This window comes from Corvus hawaiiensis, chromosome 12, assembly GCF_020740725.1.
Source record: "Corvus hawaiiensis isolate bCorHaw1 chromosome 12, bCorHaw1.pri.cur, whole genome shotgun sequence".
NCBI lineage: Eukaryota > Metazoa > Chordata > Aves > Passeriformes > Corvidae > Corvus > Corvus hawaiiensis.
In genome coordinates, this window is record NC_063224.1 from 11,324,330 (window position 1) to 11,346,399 (window position 22,070).

A 22,070-nucleotide genomic window follows, 5' to 3' on the forward strand; every position below is an offset into this window, starting at 1 on the left:
TAATGAGATTTGTGCACTGTCAGGCCTTGTTCAGACTGGAAGTACACAGGAGGCAGAGCAAACAAGTCCTCATTTTGCAGTGTAACTTCATGCAGGATCTTGGGCATTTTATTTTCCTTCCTTCATTGCATGGGAGAACCTAAAAGGAGGCAGCATTCAAGAAAAAAAAAAATAAAAAACCTTGGAAAGCTATTATCTTTATTTCCTTTTCCTCTAAATGTAACAAAGAAATTATACTGTCTGTTTGTGCAACATTAGGGACGTTTAGATAACCCAGGACAGTTATTTTGTAAACTCCTGTGGCTACACCAGTACAATTAGTCTCCTCTGCAGACACCATGAGCCCAAGGTCCCAACAACATACAGATATAACATTGTAAATGTTGGTCAGCTATAGCAGTGTAAATCCCCATTACACTGAAACAGCCTGCTCATGTGGAAGGTAATTATAGGTGTAATAGAACTAGATCAGAAACTGCTTATAAAACTACATGTTATAATTTGCGCATCACAAATAATTTATTGTAACACTATTGTGCATATCCCTTTATACTAACCCTGAACACCACGCACATTTCATCTCACTACAGCTTGAATTAGACCTTCTTCAAACCTTCATTTTAATGGGTGATCAGCACTGTCACCCTGAGCAATCCATGAAAAATTTATTACTTAGTAACATGGCATCAATCATTTTCTCAGAGACAAAACAAACAGGACAAGACTTTGCCCTCGACACCTTGTTAAGAGTCTTATCTAATCATCCTACCCCCACACAGTGTTTGGAAAAATTTCAAACGAGTGCAAGAAACTAACTACCAATATAGTGCCTAGATCACCTGTTCCTTGGGAATAGTTTCATTGAGAAATAGATCCTCGTATCTTAATTTATACACCAAGAAGACTGAATTCTAAAAATAAATTTAAAAAAATACTATTAGAGATTTTGCAGGATTTCCAAGGAAAAAAGAAAGAGAACTTGGGAACAGAGCTGATGTGTATGTGCAATTTTATCACCTGTGTACAGATCTGAGGAAGCAGAAGCTCAGAAAGGATGATCGGGATATGAAGACAAAATTCAGACTGAAATAAATAAGGATACCATTGAATCATTCAAATGTAATGCCAGGTTAAAACAAGGTGGCACCGGACAAGCAGGAAACAACCTGGGTTCAGGACAAATGTCTGTGCCCTGTGTGAAATACGTGCAATAATAAGTGCTGGGTACACAATTAATTGCTTTAATAAAGATGTGGGAAGTAATGCAAGGTTTTAAAAAGAAAGGCTGAAAAGGTACTTACTTCACTGCCAACATGCTTATTTAAAATTAAGGTAACTTCCGGACCAGAACCTAGGCCATACACTCCTTTCTAACCGTAAGTATTAAAGGGTGGGAACGACAGCTGGTTTTGTTTGGAAGACAAGAGCACTAGAAGCAATTGATTCCCAGTAAAATCATACAAGAGTAAACCATGGTCTTTGGCAGTAGGTGTGAGTATTACATCCTTGGCTTGTTTGCAGGGCTTTTTTTAAGGTCTTAAGAATAATTTCAGTTTTAAAACTTGACTTTTGCTGCTGGAAGATACATGTTTAATCCTTACACAGCATTACTTTCACATACTGAGGCTGACATCACGGGTAGTCAAAGAATATGTTTAATAAAAAATAATTAAACTTCCATTTGCTCTATAGAACATCATAGAAAGTAATTCAATAAATTACAAATGACTTTTTAAGACGCTTGTTCAACTACAGAAAGCAAATTCAGACTACACAGAACACAACTGGCAAATATTGCAAATGTCCAAAAAAAACCTGGACTAAGACTTGGATCATGAAGCCTGAAACAAGGGATAGAAATACAAGGCAATAACAGCTAAGGTTTTTTTAGTAACTACCAACACACACTTTATCATCACCTTGGATATCCTTTTAATTTTAACTTCAGTATTAGTGTAATTCTACTGAGGTCTCCTTATAACCCTTAACTTTATACAACCGTATTTGCATATAGTTTAGCTGATAGTGGGACACTTTTCCCCCTCTGGATCAAACTGATGAAAAATAACCCAAATATAATTATGTTCAAGTCTACACCAGCCTTCTTTACTTGAAACTGTAATTGCCTTATTACATAGAAAGAATCACTAGAACAGTAACCAAACTTACTTGACCATAATAGGAAAATACTTTATTTCATAAATCTGATATAAATTAGGTTTTAGCCACAAGATTTAGGACTTGTTTTGTGGGGAAAGGGTGGGAAGTGATGGTATTGTTGACATACTCCATCAGCAAACGAAGTTAATAACTGCTTGTAAAACTTTGGCTATTTCATAGATGCATCCTAGTTAAATAAAAGTGCTATATTACAAAGGGCAAAATATTAAATATGAAATACTTTTTCTTTTAATGATGAATTGCTACCCCCTTCTCTTGGCAGTTTTTGATTTTCACTATTGCTAAGACACTGCATGAAGGGCCAAAAATCAGAATACTATCTGGGAAAATACGTAACCAGCACAATCCAAATGGTATTTGTATAATTGTGTAATTACATCTAATACTGTTTCTAATCATGGGGCTAGTTATTTTGCACATAGAAACTTATATTTCATTGGTAAAGTTCTTGATAAAAAACAACACAGTTGTTTTACTGTACAAGCAAGCAACAGAACTATATCAAAATATACAGTTTTTGTTTTTTATTTTTAAATTTATCCCTTTGTAAAGCTTTTTCCATGACTTTCACTAGTACCTGTATCTATTTTCTCTTAACACTTGCCTATTCTTGGACCGCAAATGATGTAACCACGGTCAACTGAAGTCTCAGTCAGTTCAGAAGTTCTGTAAATGTGAATCTGGGCCTCGACTGTGTCAGAGTAATAGCAGCTTAAGAAGGAGGAATCATATCACACATCAAATCTTAGACAGATTTTATATAGTAAAGGGTTCTAAGGATTTGGACTTAAACAGATGCCTTATGCCCTGTTACTGTTGTTTTCTAGGAATAATTTGTCTTCCTTACTATTCAAAGTGCTTTTTCGTTAGTGGGTAACTCAGCATAATATATGAAGTGATATCCCAATAATGATTTTGGATAATATTTAATCAGATTTAAATCTGCAGAGAAGTTTAAACTCAAAAGGAGTTCAAAACTATCTGTACTTTATTTACCATTATTAACTGGGAACTCCAGGAGGTTTTATGACATAAAACACAAATAGAAATCTACACAAACAAAGCAAACAAACAATTTTTACATGAATTATGCAGTGTTGAAAGGTCTTTTCAGTGGCACTTTATGACAGTTTGCCTCTTCTGAGTCTTGGGGAAACTACTCCTCATTTTGGGACTTTTTATTCTGCAGAGGGAGCCCAAAACTTTGCAAGGTGTAAACTAAATAGATCTACATGGTGCCAAGTAGCATGAAGTAAGACAGTTTTTGCTTTAATTTCCCCTTACTGCTGTCGAAGACAACAGTTGCAGTAAGAGGGAAAAAAAACCCCAACAGTCTTATCTCAAATAACTCAGATTTTAACATGCTATACAGGATGTCTTTAAAAAACAAAACAAAACCTGAAAACAAGTAATAGAAACCAATGTAAACTTCCTAAACTAACTCAGCTGAGGTAACAGGTAGCCAGTTTAATTGGCTGATTGGGAAAAATTTATCTTCTTTTAAACACACTTGTACCTGAATTGGAAACAGCAGTGCATCACAACACTAGAGCATTTTCATGTAATTAAAGCAATGGATGGTGATGTAGATTCTACAGCTTTCATGACATTCATTAGCTGCCCAAATTATTGCTGAGTTTTGATCTGTAAATTATAAGTGTCAAGGAGGCTGTAAAACTATATTCAAATTAAATCAATAATATGCATAAAGTATTCTGTGTTCACTGCAAATATATTAAATATACAGCTCTTACTTGAGCATTATTTTCATAAAATTAACCCCCCAACAAAATTATAATGCCTTTTGTTGTAATTTTACACCATTGTGTATTTGATAGTACATACAAGTTCAGAAACTTATGAACTTCAAGAAATATTACATGCAAAACGTCTCTGAAAGCAGTTTGCACTTCTAAACAAATACTGAAATGTTCGGTCAGTAAATCATTGATGCACTCAACACTGGGTTATTTACAATGAAATAATTAAAGAATAAATTCAAAATCAGTTTATAATTTAAGTGCAGAGTCTGGGGTCAGTCTTCATCGCTCGAATCCGAATCCTCAGATGAAGACGATGTACTGTCAGATCCAGATGAAGCATCTGCTTTCTCTGAACCCTCATCTGTGCTGTTTTCATTGTGAGAGCTTGGCTCTGTTCCCCCTTTGTCATCCTGATCTCTAACCCTAGAATTTTCCTCCTTTTCCTCTGTGGGCTTGGCTGAGCCTGTGTCATTACTTTCACTGTTCTGTACATCAAAAATATTAGACTGAGACAAAGGTGGGATATGAAGATTAAGGCCTGGAGTGAGAAGCATCCCTGGGTAAAGTATGTTGGACAAAAGTAAAGGGTTAAGAGAGAGAGGATTGGCAGCTGCAGCGGCAGAGGATGTTGAAGGAGAACTTGAAACAGAGTTTTCACCACCAGTATCCGTATTTTGGTCTTCTGTCCTTTCTTTCTTTGTATCTGTCTCCTTTGAATCGCTTCCCTTTTTCTCCTCCGAAATGGATTCTGTCGACTTTGCCAGAAGTCCTCCCATGCCCAGCAGGTTTGGTAATCCAGCCATCCCTGACAGCAGCATGGGGAACATGGCAGCCATGTTCTTGGCCTCTCCTCCAGCAGCTAAGCCAGCTGGCATTCCCATCAATCCTGCTGTCACCTGCAGCGACTGCAGGTTCTGCAGGTTTTGCTGTAAGGCCTGAAGACTGGGCAGATCCACTCCTGGCAGCAATCCATTGGCCAGCAGGGGGTTGACGGACACGCTGGCAGCAGAGGCGGCCGCTGCAGCTGCTGTTGCCTTGGCGATCTCGCTTTTGGGACGCCTCCCCCTCCGGCTCACTTCTTCCCGCACCACCGGGCCTGTGAGGATACGGTCAAACATTCCTTCTGGAAGGAAGCCCTGGGAGAGACACAAGGGCACTTTTAGTGTATTTTGAGAGCTTAAAGATGGCAAAAGAAAAGCAAATGGAGGAGTCAAGTGTACAGAACAGTGTCAAAGGCTTGATCTCCAGACAAGTCTCTGGAATTCGGGATGATTTTGTGCTACCACATCCCAAATGTCTACAGGCCCATCTCCACTGTGAGGGCTACACACAGATCTTCTCACACCCTCTGCTAACTCATCCTTACTGGTTTCCTGACACATCAAGCCAAACATAGCTAATTATAGCAGAAGCTCAATCTAAGTTCTAAACCAGCATTGCTTTGAAATATTATCACACAGCAATCACTTGACAGTTTAATTAGTTTTCAATTTAAAGTTAAATATGTGTAATTGCCCACAGACCAACAATCTCTGAGCCTTTTTTATTACTGCTAGTGTCTCTTTAATGTCCTCATATTTCATCTCATCCATAAACTGAAGAATAAACAATAAAGACTCAACTTGAATTTAAATTAAATTCAGAGTACTTCTATTTAGGATTTGTAGAGTATTACTTCACCACTCTCAGTCCTCCTACCTAACAAAGAAAGAGTTGCAATGAACACCAATATTCCCTTTGAAATGCATGGTCTTGAAATTTCCTTTTTAAAACGGCAATCATAAGATCAATTATTATGCAACTCCATAGTACAATTGCCTTTTTTCCCCCAGCAAATAACTCTAATTTATATTACCTTAATACAACTACAGGAATTCAGAACAAGTTCTGTTCTTCCCTACTGCAGATAACTACTACTTTCTCAAAGTAATTCTGCTATTATTTATACCTATATTCAGAGATGTACACTATACAGCACAACTTTTTGAAGTTCAAAATATGTCGTTATCTTCAAGGCAAGACTAACTGATAGTATCCTCAGTATCCTAATTTCTCAAAGGTGCACACTGAAAGTAAAATATTTAAGATTAAGCATTTTTTTTCTTCCTAACTGGAACTTTAGAGAAAATATTCTTACTCATAAATAATTCCTTGGCTAATATCTTTCCTAAAAGCCACTAGGGCTACATTTAAGACATGAAAAGTCACAGTATTACAGCATCTTCAACAAAATCTCTAATTTGGGGTTGCCAGTCACTGTTCCACCTTTCTCCTACTCCAGCTGCGCCAGCAAAGCATTTACTGAACTAAGCTGGCAGAAAGCTGACATTGACTCATGTTCGCTGTTACTGTAATACCAGAAACGAAAACCACACCTCTTGGCATGCATTTTTTTTTTGTTTGCCTTGTTTTCTTTCATATACATTTCATGTCATGGTTATCTTATTCTGAAAATACTCACAGACTGTTTTACAACTTCTCCCCACTCAGGAGCCACTCCATACTCCGGATTTTCTTTCAAGAACCTGCACAAATCCTTCAGAGGGGGAGCAAATGCACCTCCAACCTGAGAAGCAGAAGATAAAAGTCAGCGAATATGTGACAACTGATAAGAAAAAAGGCAACATTAACACCTGACACTGTTTCATTTTTACCTTTTACATAATACAGCACAAATAAAGCCTCACTTCAAATTATCACTGAGCATGATCCAGCTTTTGACTGACTCCTGGTGGTAAATGTGTACATGATTTGTTCTAAATCTACAAAATTCAAACTCATATATTAAACTCAGTTTGAGACTTCGATATTTGACATTCCCACTGATGTTTAATATTTAATGTTTATTTAGACATGCAATGAATGGAAGACCAACCACATGAACAGAGAACAACAGTGGTGCAGTTATTACCAAAAAGGTTGTAAGTACAATCCTGTTAGACTTTTCCTTTATTTAATATATCAATCCTATTCTATCATCTCAGTCAACTTCTAGAAATACTTCTTTTAAGAGGCTCTGCCATCATGAAATAAATTCTTGAGTTTTTTTCACACAAAAAAGGCCAGGTTAAAATTGCTGAACAGCATATCCTAACAAAAGCACATATACAGGAAAGCAAGCTTTTAAATTAATGGGAGGTGTTATTCAGATCCAGAAAGAAAAAAGGAAAAATTCTCCAATTTCTGCTTAACTTTCTCTATAAACTGCAACTTAAACTCATATTTTCTAGGCTACTTTTGGTCCCTCACCCTCTGCTACTCACAATGCTACAAAACTATAAAAGAAAATGAGACGAAACGAGTTTGGTGATGCAGAGAAGTTGAGGACAACTTATATATGGAAAAACTGAAATTAATAAAGTATCCAAGTGCCAACTATGGAGTGGAAGTTTGAGGGGAAAAAAGCTATCATGAAAATACAGGTTTTCACAGTAAACAGAGATCAGATCTCTCACTCCTTGATCCTCAACTTTGACAAGATCCCTCAGGGGAGAGCTTACTGAAGAGCAGCCACAGATCCCAGTTTCCAGAGACTCACAAACCATTCTGGTTCCCCTTTAGAGCTGCTGTCTCAATACACTGAAGAGATTAAAGACTCAAATTCTGCCTCGCTCTCCTGTACAGATGGACAAAGCTCCTGACCTTAATATAGCAGCATACAAAAAAACCCCATCCTGCTTCCCTTGCAGCTGCTCTAACAAAAAGAAAAGCTGGCAGTGCAACAAGAGAAAGGGAAAACACTCCATACATGGACACAACAGCTCAAAGATTCCCACTGGACTGCTGCTCTGGTGCTATACTGACATTCAAAGACACCATCACACACATCTGGCCAGATCTGTTCAACAGACACCAGTAATGTTCTGCATCCTTTTCTTGAATATTGCCTTTAGCCTTCCCCAGAGCCTATTCAAATGCACTGTGCTGTTCCCAAACTGTGATCACCTGTACAAAAATTCAATTCAATGCCTGCTCTCACATCTTCCACTGCTGCGTTTTAACACGAGAATTCCCCTTCTCCTTTTGTTCTCCTGTTTCCCTAACATTGCACCTAAAAATGTGACTGACAGCCAATATCTACTGGTGATCCATAAAGGGCAAATGCCAGATATTACTGAAAAAAGCAAAAAAATCCAGTACACAGGATTCTTAATTCCAATGGACAAGCTTCTCTGCTGGATATACTACCAATATAATTTTAATTATGTCAAAAATAGTAATGAGAAGATTACAAAACATTTCAAACTCCTGATGAAGTTGCCACTTTGATCACATATTTTGAAAACGTATTTTAGTGGCCCTGCCTCTGAGTCAATGACAAACATTGCACCACCCTGAGTGTTCAGCTCTATCTGAACATAAACCATGTTTCTATCTTACATATTTTCCCAGTTGCAAAACACGTACCAAAAGATTGTAATTGACCTTTTTGCTCTGTGCCAAAACTTTAAACCAAAAAACCTTTCATTTGTATACTGGGAACATTTTAGCAAGTGTAGTATATCAAGTTCTTCATCTGGAGTAATTTTTCATTTGGGGAGTACCAGTATAATGAATACCTTTCTCGCATTTCTTCTATTTATGAGCTGGACACGTTCTTCACCAGTTAAACTGTTAACATCCAGTTTATTGGGGTTTCGACAGCGGTGTCTTTTTTGTTTGGGCCTCCCATCATGCAGCTGCATCCTCTGTTATAAAGGAATTAAAAAGCCAATTATCTTTCTGATGTAACTACTTAAAAACAGTAAGATCTCTGTGTCTCTTGAGTCAGGCATTCACTTGAAGTCAACTCCAACTTCAGAAATATTTTAATAACAATACCTATTTACTAATCACAATCATTTACTAAGCAGTAAACAGCACTACATCATTTCCCTGATGCCTTTGCCCATTGCTTTGTTTCACTAATTTCCAGTTTTTAACAGTGCTTTAACTGTCCTGAACATTGCTGCTGTTTTGAATTGTAACATCTTCATGGAGAAGTAAGGTTGTTATTCCAGACGTCACACACAAGATTTTCTTACATTCTGCTCAATATTAACAAATCTCAAATTTGGAAGTAACATAATGAGAAGATCATACCCACACAAACATCACTACCATAGCACTGTAATGTAGGTATGAGATACATTCCATAGGAAAGTCTTTAATCCTCTTCCACATCACTAAATATGCTGTTACACATTTTCAGCTCCAATCATCAGTACCATGGTAATACGAGTTTTCTTATCCTAGATAATATTTTAAATCCTAAGTGAAACAATACAAAGATCAAATGTCTTGATTTAGTATTGGTTATCTTGGCAATTACACTTGTGAGACAAAAGGACGGCTGGCAGACCTCACGTTGTAAAAAGAAATGGGTATTTTCCCTTTCCTAAGTGGAACGGAACAAGGAAATAATTCCCTGTAACATAGAATACAAACCCAAATACATCATATGAGAAATATCTTACTATTTAGCTAGAGAGAGGTGAAAGAAATACTCACAGGAATACAAGCTCCTGAATCTTCAACATATCCAGGATGTTCTTTAAGCCACCTTTCTAAATCTTTTCTTTTGGGGGCATCATCACCTGCAAGCCTTGTTCCATCTTTTAGGTTAATAACAGGAACGGGACTCTCTGCATCAAGCATGCCTTGGGACTGCGTGTAAGTGAGTGCTGGGTTTATGCCTGCAGCAACCTGACAGGAGTTAATACCTGGATTAACCTGGAGAAATTAAAGACATCTGACTTTCTGCATTGAAAACAAACCATCACAATTATTTCATGCGTAAGTCAATGAAGGCCACAGTCCTGCAGATCACTAAGGGCACACTCAAGGACTTGGGCACTGCTCATGTCACAGAAATCCCTTCAAGTCACTGCCCAATCAGGTCCCATAACAGATGTACAGGAAAGCACGTCAGGAAGTGTTGCTATGTCAAGCCACAAATTTCTAATAATACACTGTTAAAATTCATCAGAATTAAAGTTACATTTTAAAAACAATTATCAATATTCTATATATCTAATATTTAATGACACTTCATGAAGTTCTCATCTGTGTAATCATAAACTATCAGCAAAATAATCCCAAACCCAAAAGTTGAACAGGGACAGGGGCAGCTGGTTATGCTCAGTTAAGGCACTAATAATAATTTTGATCTTATTTTTTGGATACAAAATCAAGTTTACTTACATGGTTAGGCTGTTTATTTCTATTCATGAAGAGGACATCAACCCCCTCCACATTCTTCCTTCTTCCTCGTCTCTTTTTGACTACAGGCTGACTGTCAACTATGACTCCATTGGCACTGGCTGTTAAGTGACTGGAAGTACCTAAGAGTAATGCAATAAAACTTGAGTCAGATGCTTGTTTATAAAGAGAAACATGTCTGAATAAAAAAATAAAATAAAATTACTTGAAATAGTGTGAGTGCATACAATTTCTAGATCTAATAGCTAAGACAAACTGCCCTTTGTTTTTTGATTATTTAAAGCATCATAAATAACAGGCTCTGAAAGCCACTTTACTATGAAAATTTCATTACTGCCCTTCCACCCCCTCCAAATTAATCTGTTCAGGGATGATAGCTGTTGAAAACTGTTGACATCACATACACAGAGAGGCAGACATCCCTAAATAAATGTTTAGCAAGACCTTAATGGTATGTTGCAAAATTTAAGCAGAAGCTGGACTAAATTGAGAACCCATTTCTAATAATGTCAAGTATTTTAATCCAAATGTTAACTCCTTACTTCGGGCTCATTTTTGTCAGAGTATACCTGTTATTTTGTTCTGAAACAAGCTGTAAGTTCTTGGCTATAAATCAAAACTTGATTCTAGATTATTGTCCTCCACTGTCTCTTTATAGGAGACACAAGAAAGATTATGAAGAGTGCAAATTGACAGAGGCATAAATCTGGAACTTGTCATTTAACTTACAAGTAGCCACATTAAGTTCTGAGTTAAACTGATTACTGTCAGTGCATGGTGATGCACTGTACTAAAATTTTCTTGGAGGGGGGATGTTTACAGTGTATAATGGCATCATTCTAAAAAATGAACATTACAGTAATTGACACTGAGACAAAGTATCAGGTGCTCCAAACTGGAGAGTATCTCCACACTAGATAGAATTTCTCCAGATTGCAGTTTAGAACAGCAACATTGCAAACACCTCTCTCCACTGCTGATCCATGGACATCAACAGAAGAACACAGAAAATTTAATACTAGATTACCCTTCTGCTCTCTGATACTTTATGTACCTGATTTGGGAAGTGATTTTGGGAAGTTGACAAGGCTGGTTTCTGAAGCATTCTGGAGTTCACGTAGCCGAGCCAGATATTGCTGCTGACCCAATGCACCCTCCTCGCTTTCAAATGGCCTTTTCTGAGACAGTCCCTGCTTCTGAAAAGTCAATTTCAAACCACCTTCCTGTTAAATAAATGCCAGGGTTAGAAGAGCTTCTGCTGAAGCAGAAATAACTACTTCATAATCAGGGTTTTCACATACAGTTACTCCAAAAGAATTAAGAAAGAATGAAAACACTATGTTAGACCTTATACAACCTCGTTCTTCCATGTAAAACCAACATTTGAACAGAAATTTCATTTGAACTGAAAAATCCAGACACTGGTAAGCTGTTTACCTCCTGAATCCAGTCCTAGACCCAACTACAAGAGCAAATAGTCATATATTCTTATGTGCTACAAACAGATCTCAAACTACACATAAACAAAATATTTGAAGCTTCTAGCTTGTATTTAAACCAGGAAATTTTCCTGTAATCCTCTAAAAGACCATGAAATAATAAAGCACTTGCTGGAATGTTTAAAAAAAGCTTAACAGCAGAAATACCTTTTTATACTAACCATTTCATTTGTTAGAAACAGCGTAAAACAAGCTGTCTGAGGAAGCATCAGCATGGCAAAAATTCAGTTCAGAGAGAAAAATAATGATTCCTTCCAGTGGCTTAAGCAAATTAAAAAAAAAAAAAAAAAGAAAAAGAAAAAAAGGACATAAAAAAACCCCCTCCCCAAAAAACCAAACCCAAACCCCAAACACTCAGTGCCCAGAAGCAGCAGACCCAAATACCCACAAACAAGTGCGTGAAGGAAGTGAGAGTGAGAGCAGGCAGCCACTTGCAGGTAAAGCATGCCGCACACCGCAATCGCAACCAGGTCCTAGGGCAATAAAAATAAACATACGTCATTGATTTTCACTGTAAACTCCTTTTCTCGTACATGCTTCTTCACCTTTGACAGCTGGGGTGATTGGTCATATTCTTCTTTTACAGCTGCAAGAGGGGGTGTGGGTGCACTGGGCTCACTGTACTCTGCAGCTGCCCCTGAGCTATCCAGCAGTTTGGTGGTGTAGAACGATGCCACTGTAGTGCTGTCGTAGCTCCTTCGGGCTGAAGGCCATTTACCTTTCAACACTGTCTGACAAATACTGTCAAGTCGGTTAATCATAACTCGATCCTAAAACACAGAGAAAATCATTTTGTAAGACCAATGCTTACCACCACTGTTACATTGATGTATTAGCTCTTAATTCTACAGAGAAGAGAAATGATGTTATTTCTGGACTTGAAGATTTTCAAGTTCCTGGATTTGTACTGATTTCCTGTAAGTCTGTGAAAGCTACCTCTGTACTTAACTTCACTGTGTACCTGTAAACAAATGTGCAATCTCTCTCATGTGTACAGGGTCTGGCAAATGCTTGAAATATACTGTCTCCCTGATTTTTAAAGGAAAGATATGGTAACTACCAAAGTAGTATTTGTATGTGTGGCTTTGACTCACTGCTAGCAGGATCTGAACCTGTGAGCCACCACCATAACATACAGCAAATAGCATTTATAAAAGTAAATCTACAGTCTTTTTATTCATGTCTCCTTTTAGCTTCCAAAACCACATTATTCCTCATTCCCCTTCTTTAGACACCAAACACAGGTAACACTTCACACACCTCCATAATACACAGTTCTCAAGTCCCAATAAACTCAGCTGGGTACATTAGGACTCCAGAAACTACTGGATTTTCTGATCATTTCACAGTTATTTGTCAAATAAAACTTGTGACTGCTAAAATTACAAGTTCTGTAAGCAAACACTTATTTCTGAATTCAAGACTCTCCTCTATATTTGATATAAGTCAACTTTTTACACTTTGAATGTAATTTTTCACGAAGTGCCATAGACCTGTGACATAAAAGTTATGCTCCCCTTCAAAAATTATGAAAAGTATTATGTGGATTTAATGCATGTTTCAGAAGCCAACATAACAACAACTAAAGGTCCCAAAATTCAAATCCTACAGCTATTTCCCCTGCTTCATGGTTTTAATATATTTAACAGAATACTGATGTCAGAGCCCATCTTCAACTACTACTTTGGTTTTCAAAGTTGCATTATAAACTTGCCTTTGGCCAGTAGGACGCAGCCAACATGTATCCACCTTGTAGGAGATAACCGGAATTTGGTGTCCCATTGTTCATCTGGAAACTGTCTTGTGTCTCATCTTGTGTGGTGCTCAGAGAGGCCACACTCTCTTCATCATAGGCTTTTATATGTGGAGTTCCTTCTGCTAAATAAAACCATCAAAATCATTATGTTGTAAGGGAGTTAAACACTCATTGTAAGAGGTTCAGGAGAACAAAATACACACAACAATGTTCAGAGAAAGTCCAAATACAAAGTTAAACTGAAGAACTAATCTCTTAGGTTTTTCAGGCCGATCCTTTCCTAGGAATATAAATTCCACACATATTCCTGTTAGTATTTCGAAGCTTAAGATGTTGAACATTTAGCTATTTGGAAACAGACATGCTTCAGAGTAATCTAACAGACAGTCTTCACTTAATGTATTTCTTTTGCAAGCCTACATTCACTAAAGTATAGAACTAAACTGAAATCAAAGGTATCTATCACCAGCACATGGCAAATCTATCGGGATAGTACTTTGAAGGACAGCCCATTTCATTTACTGCATGTTCCATGTCTTGAACATGTGTGCCTGCATAATTCAATTGTTCAATTTTTAATCACTGAGGATTTTTTCCTATTATCTTTCCAGTGTGATCTCTGACTTTCTTATATTTCTCTCATCATTAGTATTTCACTTTTGCCTCCATCCAGACAACAACAGAAGTTTCACTATGACATGGGGAAATAGTCTGAAACAACAACAAAGAAGTATTGCCTGAAAAGGTAACTACTACATCAGCACAAGGAGTAAGAGGGTCAGCTCTACAGAAATCAAATTTGTCTTTAACAATGGCTCTGTACTGAGTCATCTGATAGAATCCAGCACTCCCTTCAGAGATGTTCCAAATGTGGAAAGTAAAGGGTCATTGCCATGGTACAACCAGTGAAATAAAACCTGGGCTTAAAATTAAAATACAAATGAAGTTAAGTGAACTTTCCAGCATTTACCAATCTCTTCAACACCGACAGCAAAATTGCCAAAAAAACCCCAAAACAAAAAGGCCAACTGACTTACGGGATTCTGCAGTCCAAGGAAGGCAGGATTACTTGCCTAAACAGACTGGGCTGGCACAGAACAAACCTAGTATCTGGACATGTAGTACACTTATGGTATCCACAATTTCTATCTGAATATTTAATATTACATAAGCATTCCTTTGCTCTCATTGTTTTACTGTTCGCATACAACTGTCTCCTCTGAAAATGTCCTTTTCCTGCTACACACAGCAGCCTATTAGTAATTTTCTTTAAGTGGCATTTTACTTGCCCAGCAATCATTTCCCCAGTAAATTAACCCCATGGTTTCCATTTGTCATTTCCATGGACAAGAAGATCCATCTGATTAACACAATGCCTTTTTCCCTAAGGTATTGGAAAGAAAAGTCTTCTTTACTTATACTTTAATCCCACTGGCTACCTTCATTTTCTTCCCTTCTCTATTACCATTTGTATCACACATTAGAGAAATCTTTCCACATTCTGAATTTCAATGGGGGATGTAGAGGACACTTCACAGCAGCAAAGAAAGGAGTGTATTAAATAATGAATGGTTAGGTTATTAAAAACTTTAAATCACTTTATCGGAGGCTTTTGCTTCTAGTTCGAAGCTTTCACTGTGTCTCTGTGTTACGTGGTCTTATGTGCTGCAGTCATCTCAGTCTTGCCTAAGCAGGTTTTTTTTAAAGTTAATTTTTTGAAAAGTGTTTAAGTGCTTGAAAATTTTCAGTGCAAGAACATTGTTTGGGCACCTCCAGTTCACAAGAGAAAGCAGCTGACATGACTTGAGTTTGGACAGAAGGAAGCTTGCAGGTTTCATGAAAGAACAATGAGGAAGCTACAAAGACGTGAGCAAGAGTGAAAAAAACAAACAGGGAAACCTAAAGAGTCTGTTTAGAACAAGAAAGAAACCACAGTAGGGAATACACACACACATAATATATTTCCAGAAAACACTGTCCATTCCACTCTCCCACACACAAAGCACATGCACAGCAACCTTGCTTAGGGAGCCAGTCCAAACATCCTAAGTACCTAACCCAAGGCACTGATATGAAGCAAACAAAAAGCAGTATTCCTGAAATTCTTCCAACTCATTTGGAAGAATCAAGCAAATATGTTTATTTACGCTTACTTAATGTTTAATAAAGTTTACTTCTGTGGGATTTAATAGCCTTTTTTAGACATTTTTCCATTAAGAATAAACTTGCTCAGTTAAGAATTATACTGCAGAAGTAAGACTACACACATACCACGTTTTTGTGCCTCCTCTTCATCACTATCACTCTCTTCAGACGATGATGATGACGACGACGATGATGATGAGGACGATGAGGAGGAGGATGAAGATGCTGAAGAACAAGATGAAGATGATGAAGAGCTAGAACCAGATCGAGAGTGCGAACAAGATGAGGAAGACGAAGAGGATGAAGATGATGACCTGGAAGAACAGGATGATCTATCTGAGTCAGAGTCTGAGTCAGAGCTAGAGTCAGACCCCCTTTTGCTGACTCTCTGTTTTTTGGAAGCTGGGTTTGGAGTTAGAGGCTCTGTCCTTGCTGCCACCATGCGCCTGTCTGTCTCAGCCTTCATGCTAGGTCTGTGGTCTGTAATTTGTATCGGGGTGCCATTTTTGGGACTCAGAGGTTCAGATTTCAGTATTGTCTGTGTCTCCTCTGTAGACATAGATTCATCTTCAGAAGACTGAGGGTCCTCTTTCAGATTTTCATTTTTAGCTTTTGTGTCCTCGAAAGCATTCACTTTAGCATCTGACAGTCTTGACTGAGGTGTAAGAGGAGAAGCAGATAATGCCATCTGGTACTGGTGCAAGAGTGGAGTAGAAGTCCTCGAGAGAGCCACTTTGTTTTGATTATAGTTCCTCTGGGCAGACATAAACGAGAGTTCAGGATCACGCAGAATATGATAATCTGTCCTGCTAACTCCATGTTTAGCAGCTCCAATAAGTAAATCCCGGTCATGAGTCCCACATTCCCACCAGACAGGTAGGTCTGGGTTTGGCTGGCACAGCTTTAGTCGCTCAAACAACTGTGGGTGTCTGAGAGCCTGTTCTCGCACTTTCCGCAGGAGCTCGATGCGGTACAAAGTCCGGGAAGCACGTTCCTCTGTGATGGGCTGGATAAAAATGTTTGGGTCCACAAGTTCTGTACAAGAACAAAACAAATGAGAATCTGCCAAAAACACCAAATCAGTACTTTAAGTAGACGACTCTGATCAGTTTATCTGTCTCACCACTATAAGCTTTCAATTTTACTCTCAACAATTTCCTTAATTCCTCCTCCCCTATTTTTATTTTCCAACACATGAAAGAAAAACCTTTTCAAGGTAAGCACTGACAACACAAATTTGCAAAGTAAAAACATGCACACCCACCTTCTTTTGAGGGGAGACGACAGACCCTCCTGCACATTGACATAAATGCATACAGGTACTTCTCCAAGCTCTCATCAGTTTTCTTGTGCAGCCGAGCCATTGCTCGAAACTTGGTCCAGTCAAATCGTCCCCTTTCAGGGTCAAACACCACTCCAAATGTGGACACGACTCTGTAAAAGTCAGCTTCTTCTCTTCTTGTCCATCTTGACCAGCAAGAAAAAGATGTGAAATTCTGTCATTTTCTTCACTGTTTCACACATTATTACGTCTTTACCATTTTTACCTAAGGGCAGATTGAAAAAGCGTATTTGCATGCTGCACATACCTTTGCTGTCTTTCAATCTTAGCAGCCATCTTTGGATTTAGTGCAGCTTCTTCATATGGAGGCTGCATCATACTGGTTTGTACTGGGAATGTTGGCTGGATCTGCTGGGCCTGCCTGTTTTTACTTGTTCGTTGATAAGCTGTTATCAGGCGGCGCAGACGCGTTGTTAAGGCAGACTGAGTGGGCCAATAGATTTTGTCGCCTTCCATCATTTGTCCATCTACGTGAAGACCAAGTCATGAGAAAAAAAAAGAAGTTGATCATTGCTAGGTGTCTATGGCTCTACACTAGGCAATCTAACTACATTTTAGCTAAGAATCACAAGAATTAAACAATTCAAAACACAAAGGCAACTGGCTCAGATTTGAAGTTTTATGGATTTACCTCCATCTGCTATTACTAGATCACCTGGGGATGAAACATCATCCTGTAAAAAAAACAAAAGCGAAGCACAATTTAAAATACAGCCCTCTCCAGAGATTTAGGTTAAACTTACCTCTTACAACAATTTATGAATATGACAAAGAACAAGAGTAACAAATAGTTCGGATAAATGGCTAACAAGGCATACAACAGAACTATGCAACAATTCCCTACCATTCCCACCCACCCAGACAACTTCAGAAACACATGGAGTAAGCTTTATCAACTTAGAGAAATACAGAAAAAGACACAGTAATTTACTCAACAAAAAGGTGAAAGTATTACCAAGTGTCTAAGTGAATGAGTGTTAAAAGGAGCTATTGGTGCCTACTATACCTCTATGTCATCTTTAAACATTGCTGGTGCTGGTTTATATTCTGGATCTTCTACATCCCTGTTAAAATTTCAACACAAAAGAAGCCATCTTAGTAATATTTTACACTACTAATTGAAAAGTTCTTACACTCTTTTCAATTAAGAAAAACTGATTTAAATTTAGTAAGATAATGTATTTAACTTTCATTTTAAATGAAGAAAATATTTCATGGCAGCTTTGGCTTGAATCCTGCTTGCCCTACTTCGCTTTCTCATTCAAAAGTATTCTTTATGACCACAACTAAAAACTTCACTGATGAGGCAATGAATAAAAGCAGTTTTCTCTTTCAACAGTTATCAGCAATTCTCAGATTGATCTACTGGGGTCACTGGTCAGCTACACAAGACTAAGACACCAAAAGCTGACCTGAAATCAAGTTAAACAGCTCCATAGCACTCCACCTCTGAAGGCTTCTGCACTTCAGTGTCTAAGTAGTATTAATAAATTAACACGAGGTAGAATCCTTGTTAATAACAAGTTGCTGCATTTTCCCCCTAACTGTGAAATCCCAAACTTCAATGGTTCCGTTATACCATTCCTCTTTTCCACTCTATGGCAGTAAAATCGAAGTAGTATTCCTCACAACAATGACATCAAACTCATGTAAAACCAGTTAGGAAGAGGATAAGGTACAGCATGTAAATTCAAATTTGCTTGCTTTGAGGCCCCAAAACATTCCCTTCCATACCCATCCATATAATCATTTGCTCTCTGTTCAGCAGCAACTGCTTTCTCATCTGGTTTTCCAACCCTTTCCAAGAAGCAAAGAGCTGGGTCTGCTCTGATAGTGTTGTATTTTTCATAACCTATAAAGGAAAAAACAGTGGCAAAAATTCAACGTCCAGGGTAAACTATATTAAAAAAAAGTGTAGGGTGTTTTTATATTGGGGGCTGGGGAAGCACATACACAGTCACCCTCATTACTCACCATGTTTAAAAACTCCAATTAGAAGAGATTTATCTGCATCTGCATCCCACCACTCAGCAGGAACTTCAGAGTGATCTGGCTCAGGAACCCAAACATCAATTTCACTGAAGAGAATCACCAAGAGCATACCAACATCAATAGAATTCCGAGGAAGAAGTAAATTTTTATATTCTCTTAGTACATTTCTACTTTATGTAGGACTTCAAACTTCTCTCTTCAAGCACACAAATACAGTAAATCCCTAAAACCAGCAATACAAAATGCCCAGACAGCTTGGTATTTTGTATTTGAGAAACCAGTAACAGGGAAAGAATACAAAAGCAAAACCAGTATACAGCATTCTTCCTCTCCGTGAACTTCACCAACTCCCAGCAATCTGTGCTTACACAACTTTGCAAACCAAGGATTATCTGTGCTAGTGTTTAACAGCATGAGAGGGACTGTTCTTTCACTAATGTTTGTGAATCAACCTACAGCTTTCTATCTGCCACAAGCTCCTGTAGCAGTGAGTTCAAGAATTTCCAAACAGGAATATTTGCATTTAAAAAAAAAAAAATTAAATAAAAAAATAAAGACATTAACAGAATACACAGAACATAATCAAAAGCATGGGAAACCCTGCCAATTAGCATGTCAAGTACATAATTCTATCTTTCACTCACTTTTTCAGTCTATTTGACTCATGTTATTTTAGTTGATATAGCTAGACCCATAAAGGAATCAGGACTTCCTCATGTCAAGTTGATGAAGTGTTTAGTAAACAAAGAGAAAACAGAAATACATTCCTCACAGCCTAAGGATAAATACATTTAGTTTTAACATTTCTTATTTAGGTCTAGGCAGATTTTTGAATTTTCATCTGACATTTGAAATAAACAAGCAAAAATACTCTCTCTATAGTTCACCTGGCATCAATTCCATCAAAGACCTTTTGGAATTCATTACCAATGACTTCTTGTTTTAAGTAATACAGCATTCTTACTCGAAGTAAGACCCTAAACAAAGAAGAAGAGAAATACAAATATTAGAACTCTAAGAGCTTTCAATAGTTGTGGATGGTTTTGTTCTGTCTTTTGTAATATCACACAGATTTCAAGTAATTTTCCTAAAACATACTTCCTTCAGCTCTAAAGGGGGGAACATCCGACTCAGGTGACCTAAGAGCTTTTATTGCTATCACGTTTACAAATTGTTTCACTGCAAAACTTCTTTCAAATCCTGAAGACCAGGGTCAGCAGAACACTCTTCACTTGCTTCATAAAATACTGCTAAGAACAAACTGCTATTTCGCTTTTCCTGCTTAGAACATGCCCTTAGAGAGGACTGAGTGGGCTGACAATGAACATCCTCCCCTTAGCCTTTCCATTCCTTGTCACTCATAAATTTGGTGCATGACCCCCGTGACTTCTCCATGCATCAATTCTTGACTACAGCTGTATGAATTGTCCAAGCAGAATATGACAAATTTTGCTACAGAAATATCATTCATCTAAACCAAGTTCAGACACTGCCATGAATGACTAAGCTTTCACAAGCTGGTAGCTCAGAGTCTCCGAAGCCTAGAAAACATGCCAGGGTAACAGCATGGACAATTCAGGGGCAACAACTTCAGTGCTTTCAGTCTCTTTGATAAGCACTGCCACTCTTTAGTCCCTTGGCTGCTGCAAGGCATCCCAAACATGTTAGCAGGAGATCTCTTCACAGACAAAACCAATTTCTTAAAAAATTTAACAGAATAATTTTACATGTGAAATCATCCGTTCACCTCCAAATACACTATGACCTGTTTATTCTAATCAAACCAACACCACTAAAACTTATTTCCTCCTACTGCCACAACTGTTCTAGTGTTTTCTAAGACAATGAGAAATTAGAATAAAAAACAAACTTAAAAAAAAAAAAAAAATCGAAAGACATTCACACTTCAGCTACTGCTTACTTGTTGCAATGGTGTTTTATGTGCTTTTTGTATCCTTCATCTTGCAAAAGATGTTCTGGATTGTATTTTCGAAGCCATTCTGCTTTGTGTATATCAAAAGTGCTAGCCTGGGTCTTCACTTTTTTTCCTTTTCTTCCTCTTGGCACAGGGGCTGATAAGCCTACATAATACAAAATATTAAAGGTATAGATATAAACGCCCATGATTCTTACAGTTCCTATATCCTACGCAGGTATTGTGATCTACAGGGCAGGAACAACACTAACATCAGGCTCTGGACATGAATCTTTTTTTATCTCAGAGCATCTCTGGAGTACACATAGCCAGTAAGGACAAAACAGGAGAGGGGGCAAAAGAGGAGTGTGTTGTCTGTCACCTACTGTGAAACAGAATAGCTTCTTACGAACTGAAATGAAAGCTCACACCAAGCACCATTTGGGTAAGCCATCAAATCCAAGGCAAAGCAGAAATGACACTTGAATTGGTTGAATTGTGTGTTTGAAATAAATCCCATTTATTTCAAGTAGGTGTGTTCAGAGAGGGTTTTTAGCTGTTTTTATCCCAGTACCACAGGCACACATATGAAGCTGTTTAACTGCACAAACACATTAAGTCCTTACCAAGGTGGTTCTGTAACTCTCGTGTTTGCCCATCCTCTGTTGGGGTGATGAGATCCCATATAAAACTCTTTATTTTCTCATCCCCTCTGTAGTGAACAAGACAATAGGCTAATAGGGCTCGGCAAATTATCTCCACATCCTGTTCATTCAGCTGCCTCTTGAAGCGACCATGGGACAGAATTTCTCTCCATCGACCCCACCTGGCCCAAAGTGAAACACAAATCAGCACCTGGAAGTGGAGCACTGGGGGAGCCTACAGACTCCTCTTACAAAAGGGAATTGTTCTCTAAAATACTTAGCTTTCAACTTTTTTCTTTCAGCTTAAGTTACTGAGTGGAAATAAGAAAGTAACATTTGCAACATAACTCCATCTGATTAAAACAGAGTTTTAAACAAAAAGTGCCTCTTTACAAAAAATATGGATGATTGTTGTAGACTTCAAAGACACAAAACTGATGCAAACTCATTCTGACAAGAATGCTGTTATTTTTCTTGTAAGATGGGTGAGAGAAGACCTAAGATTTGATTTCCAAATCAACTTATCTGATTTCAGTATGCTTAAAATAACTGGTTAGATTCTCAGTTCCTATTTGTGCCTCCCAGAAGTGCAAGATGTTCTACAATTATGAAAATCAAGTTACCTACCAAGG

At 37.9% G+C, this 22,070-nt stretch overlaps 1 protein-coding gene across 9 annotated transcripts in view; it reads right to left on the bottom strand.

Annotated features, from left to right (window-relative positions):
* Nucleotides 1-1,639: 1,639 nt before the first annotated feature.
* CHD9 (chromodomain helicase DNA binding protein 9) overlaps nucleotides 1,640-22,070 on the bottom strand; it is an 87,221-nt gene continuing 66,790 nt past the window's right edge. For 5 of the 9 annotated variants that reach the window (XM_048317114.1, XM_048317115.1, XM_048317116.1 and 2 more), the window contains 18 exons: nucleotides 21,421-21,620; nucleotides 20,801-20,960; nucleotides 19,767-19,856; nucleotides 18,862-18,965; nucleotides 18,622-18,739; nucleotides 17,894-17,951; nucleotides 17,519-17,561; nucleotides 17,135-17,354; nucleotides 16,810-17,012; nucleotides 15,672-16,580; nucleotides 13,359-13,522; nucleotides 12,142-12,414; nucleotides 11,200-11,368; nucleotides 10,128-10,267; nucleotides 9,435-9,656; nucleotides 8,504-8,632; nucleotides 6,406-6,510; nucleotides 1,640-5,080 (listed from right to left, as the gene is read on the bottom strand). In XM_048317114.1, the coding sequence (XP_048173071.1) occupies nucleotides 4,217-5,080; nucleotides 6,406-6,510; nucleotides 8,504-8,632; nucleotides 9,435-9,656; nucleotides 10,128-10,267; nucleotides 11,200-11,368; nucleotides 12,142-12,414; nucleotides 13,359-13,522; nucleotides 15,672-16,580; nucleotides 16,810-17,012; nucleotides 17,135-17,354; nucleotides 17,519-17,561; nucleotides 17,894-17,951; nucleotides 18,622-18,739; nucleotides 18,862-18,965; nucleotides 19,767-19,856; nucleotides 20,801-20,960; nucleotides 21,421-21,620 (4,171 nt within the window). In that variant the 3' untranslated portion in view covers nucleotides 1,640-4,216. The remainder of the gene's footprint in view (nucleotides 5,081-6,405; nucleotides 6,511-8,503; nucleotides 8,633-9,434; nucleotides 9,657-10,127; nucleotides 10,268-11,199; nucleotides 11,369-12,141; nucleotides 12,415-13,358; nucleotides 13,523-15,671; nucleotides 16,581-16,809; nucleotides 17,013-17,134; nucleotides 17,355-17,518; nucleotides 17,562-17,893; nucleotides 17,952-18,621; nucleotides 18,740-18,861; nucleotides 18,966-19,766; nucleotides 19,857-20,800; nucleotides 20,961-21,420; nucleotides 21,621-22,070) is intronic. The other 4 variants (XM_048317121.1, XM_048317117.1, XM_048317120.1 and 1 more) reach the window with 4 other exon arrangements.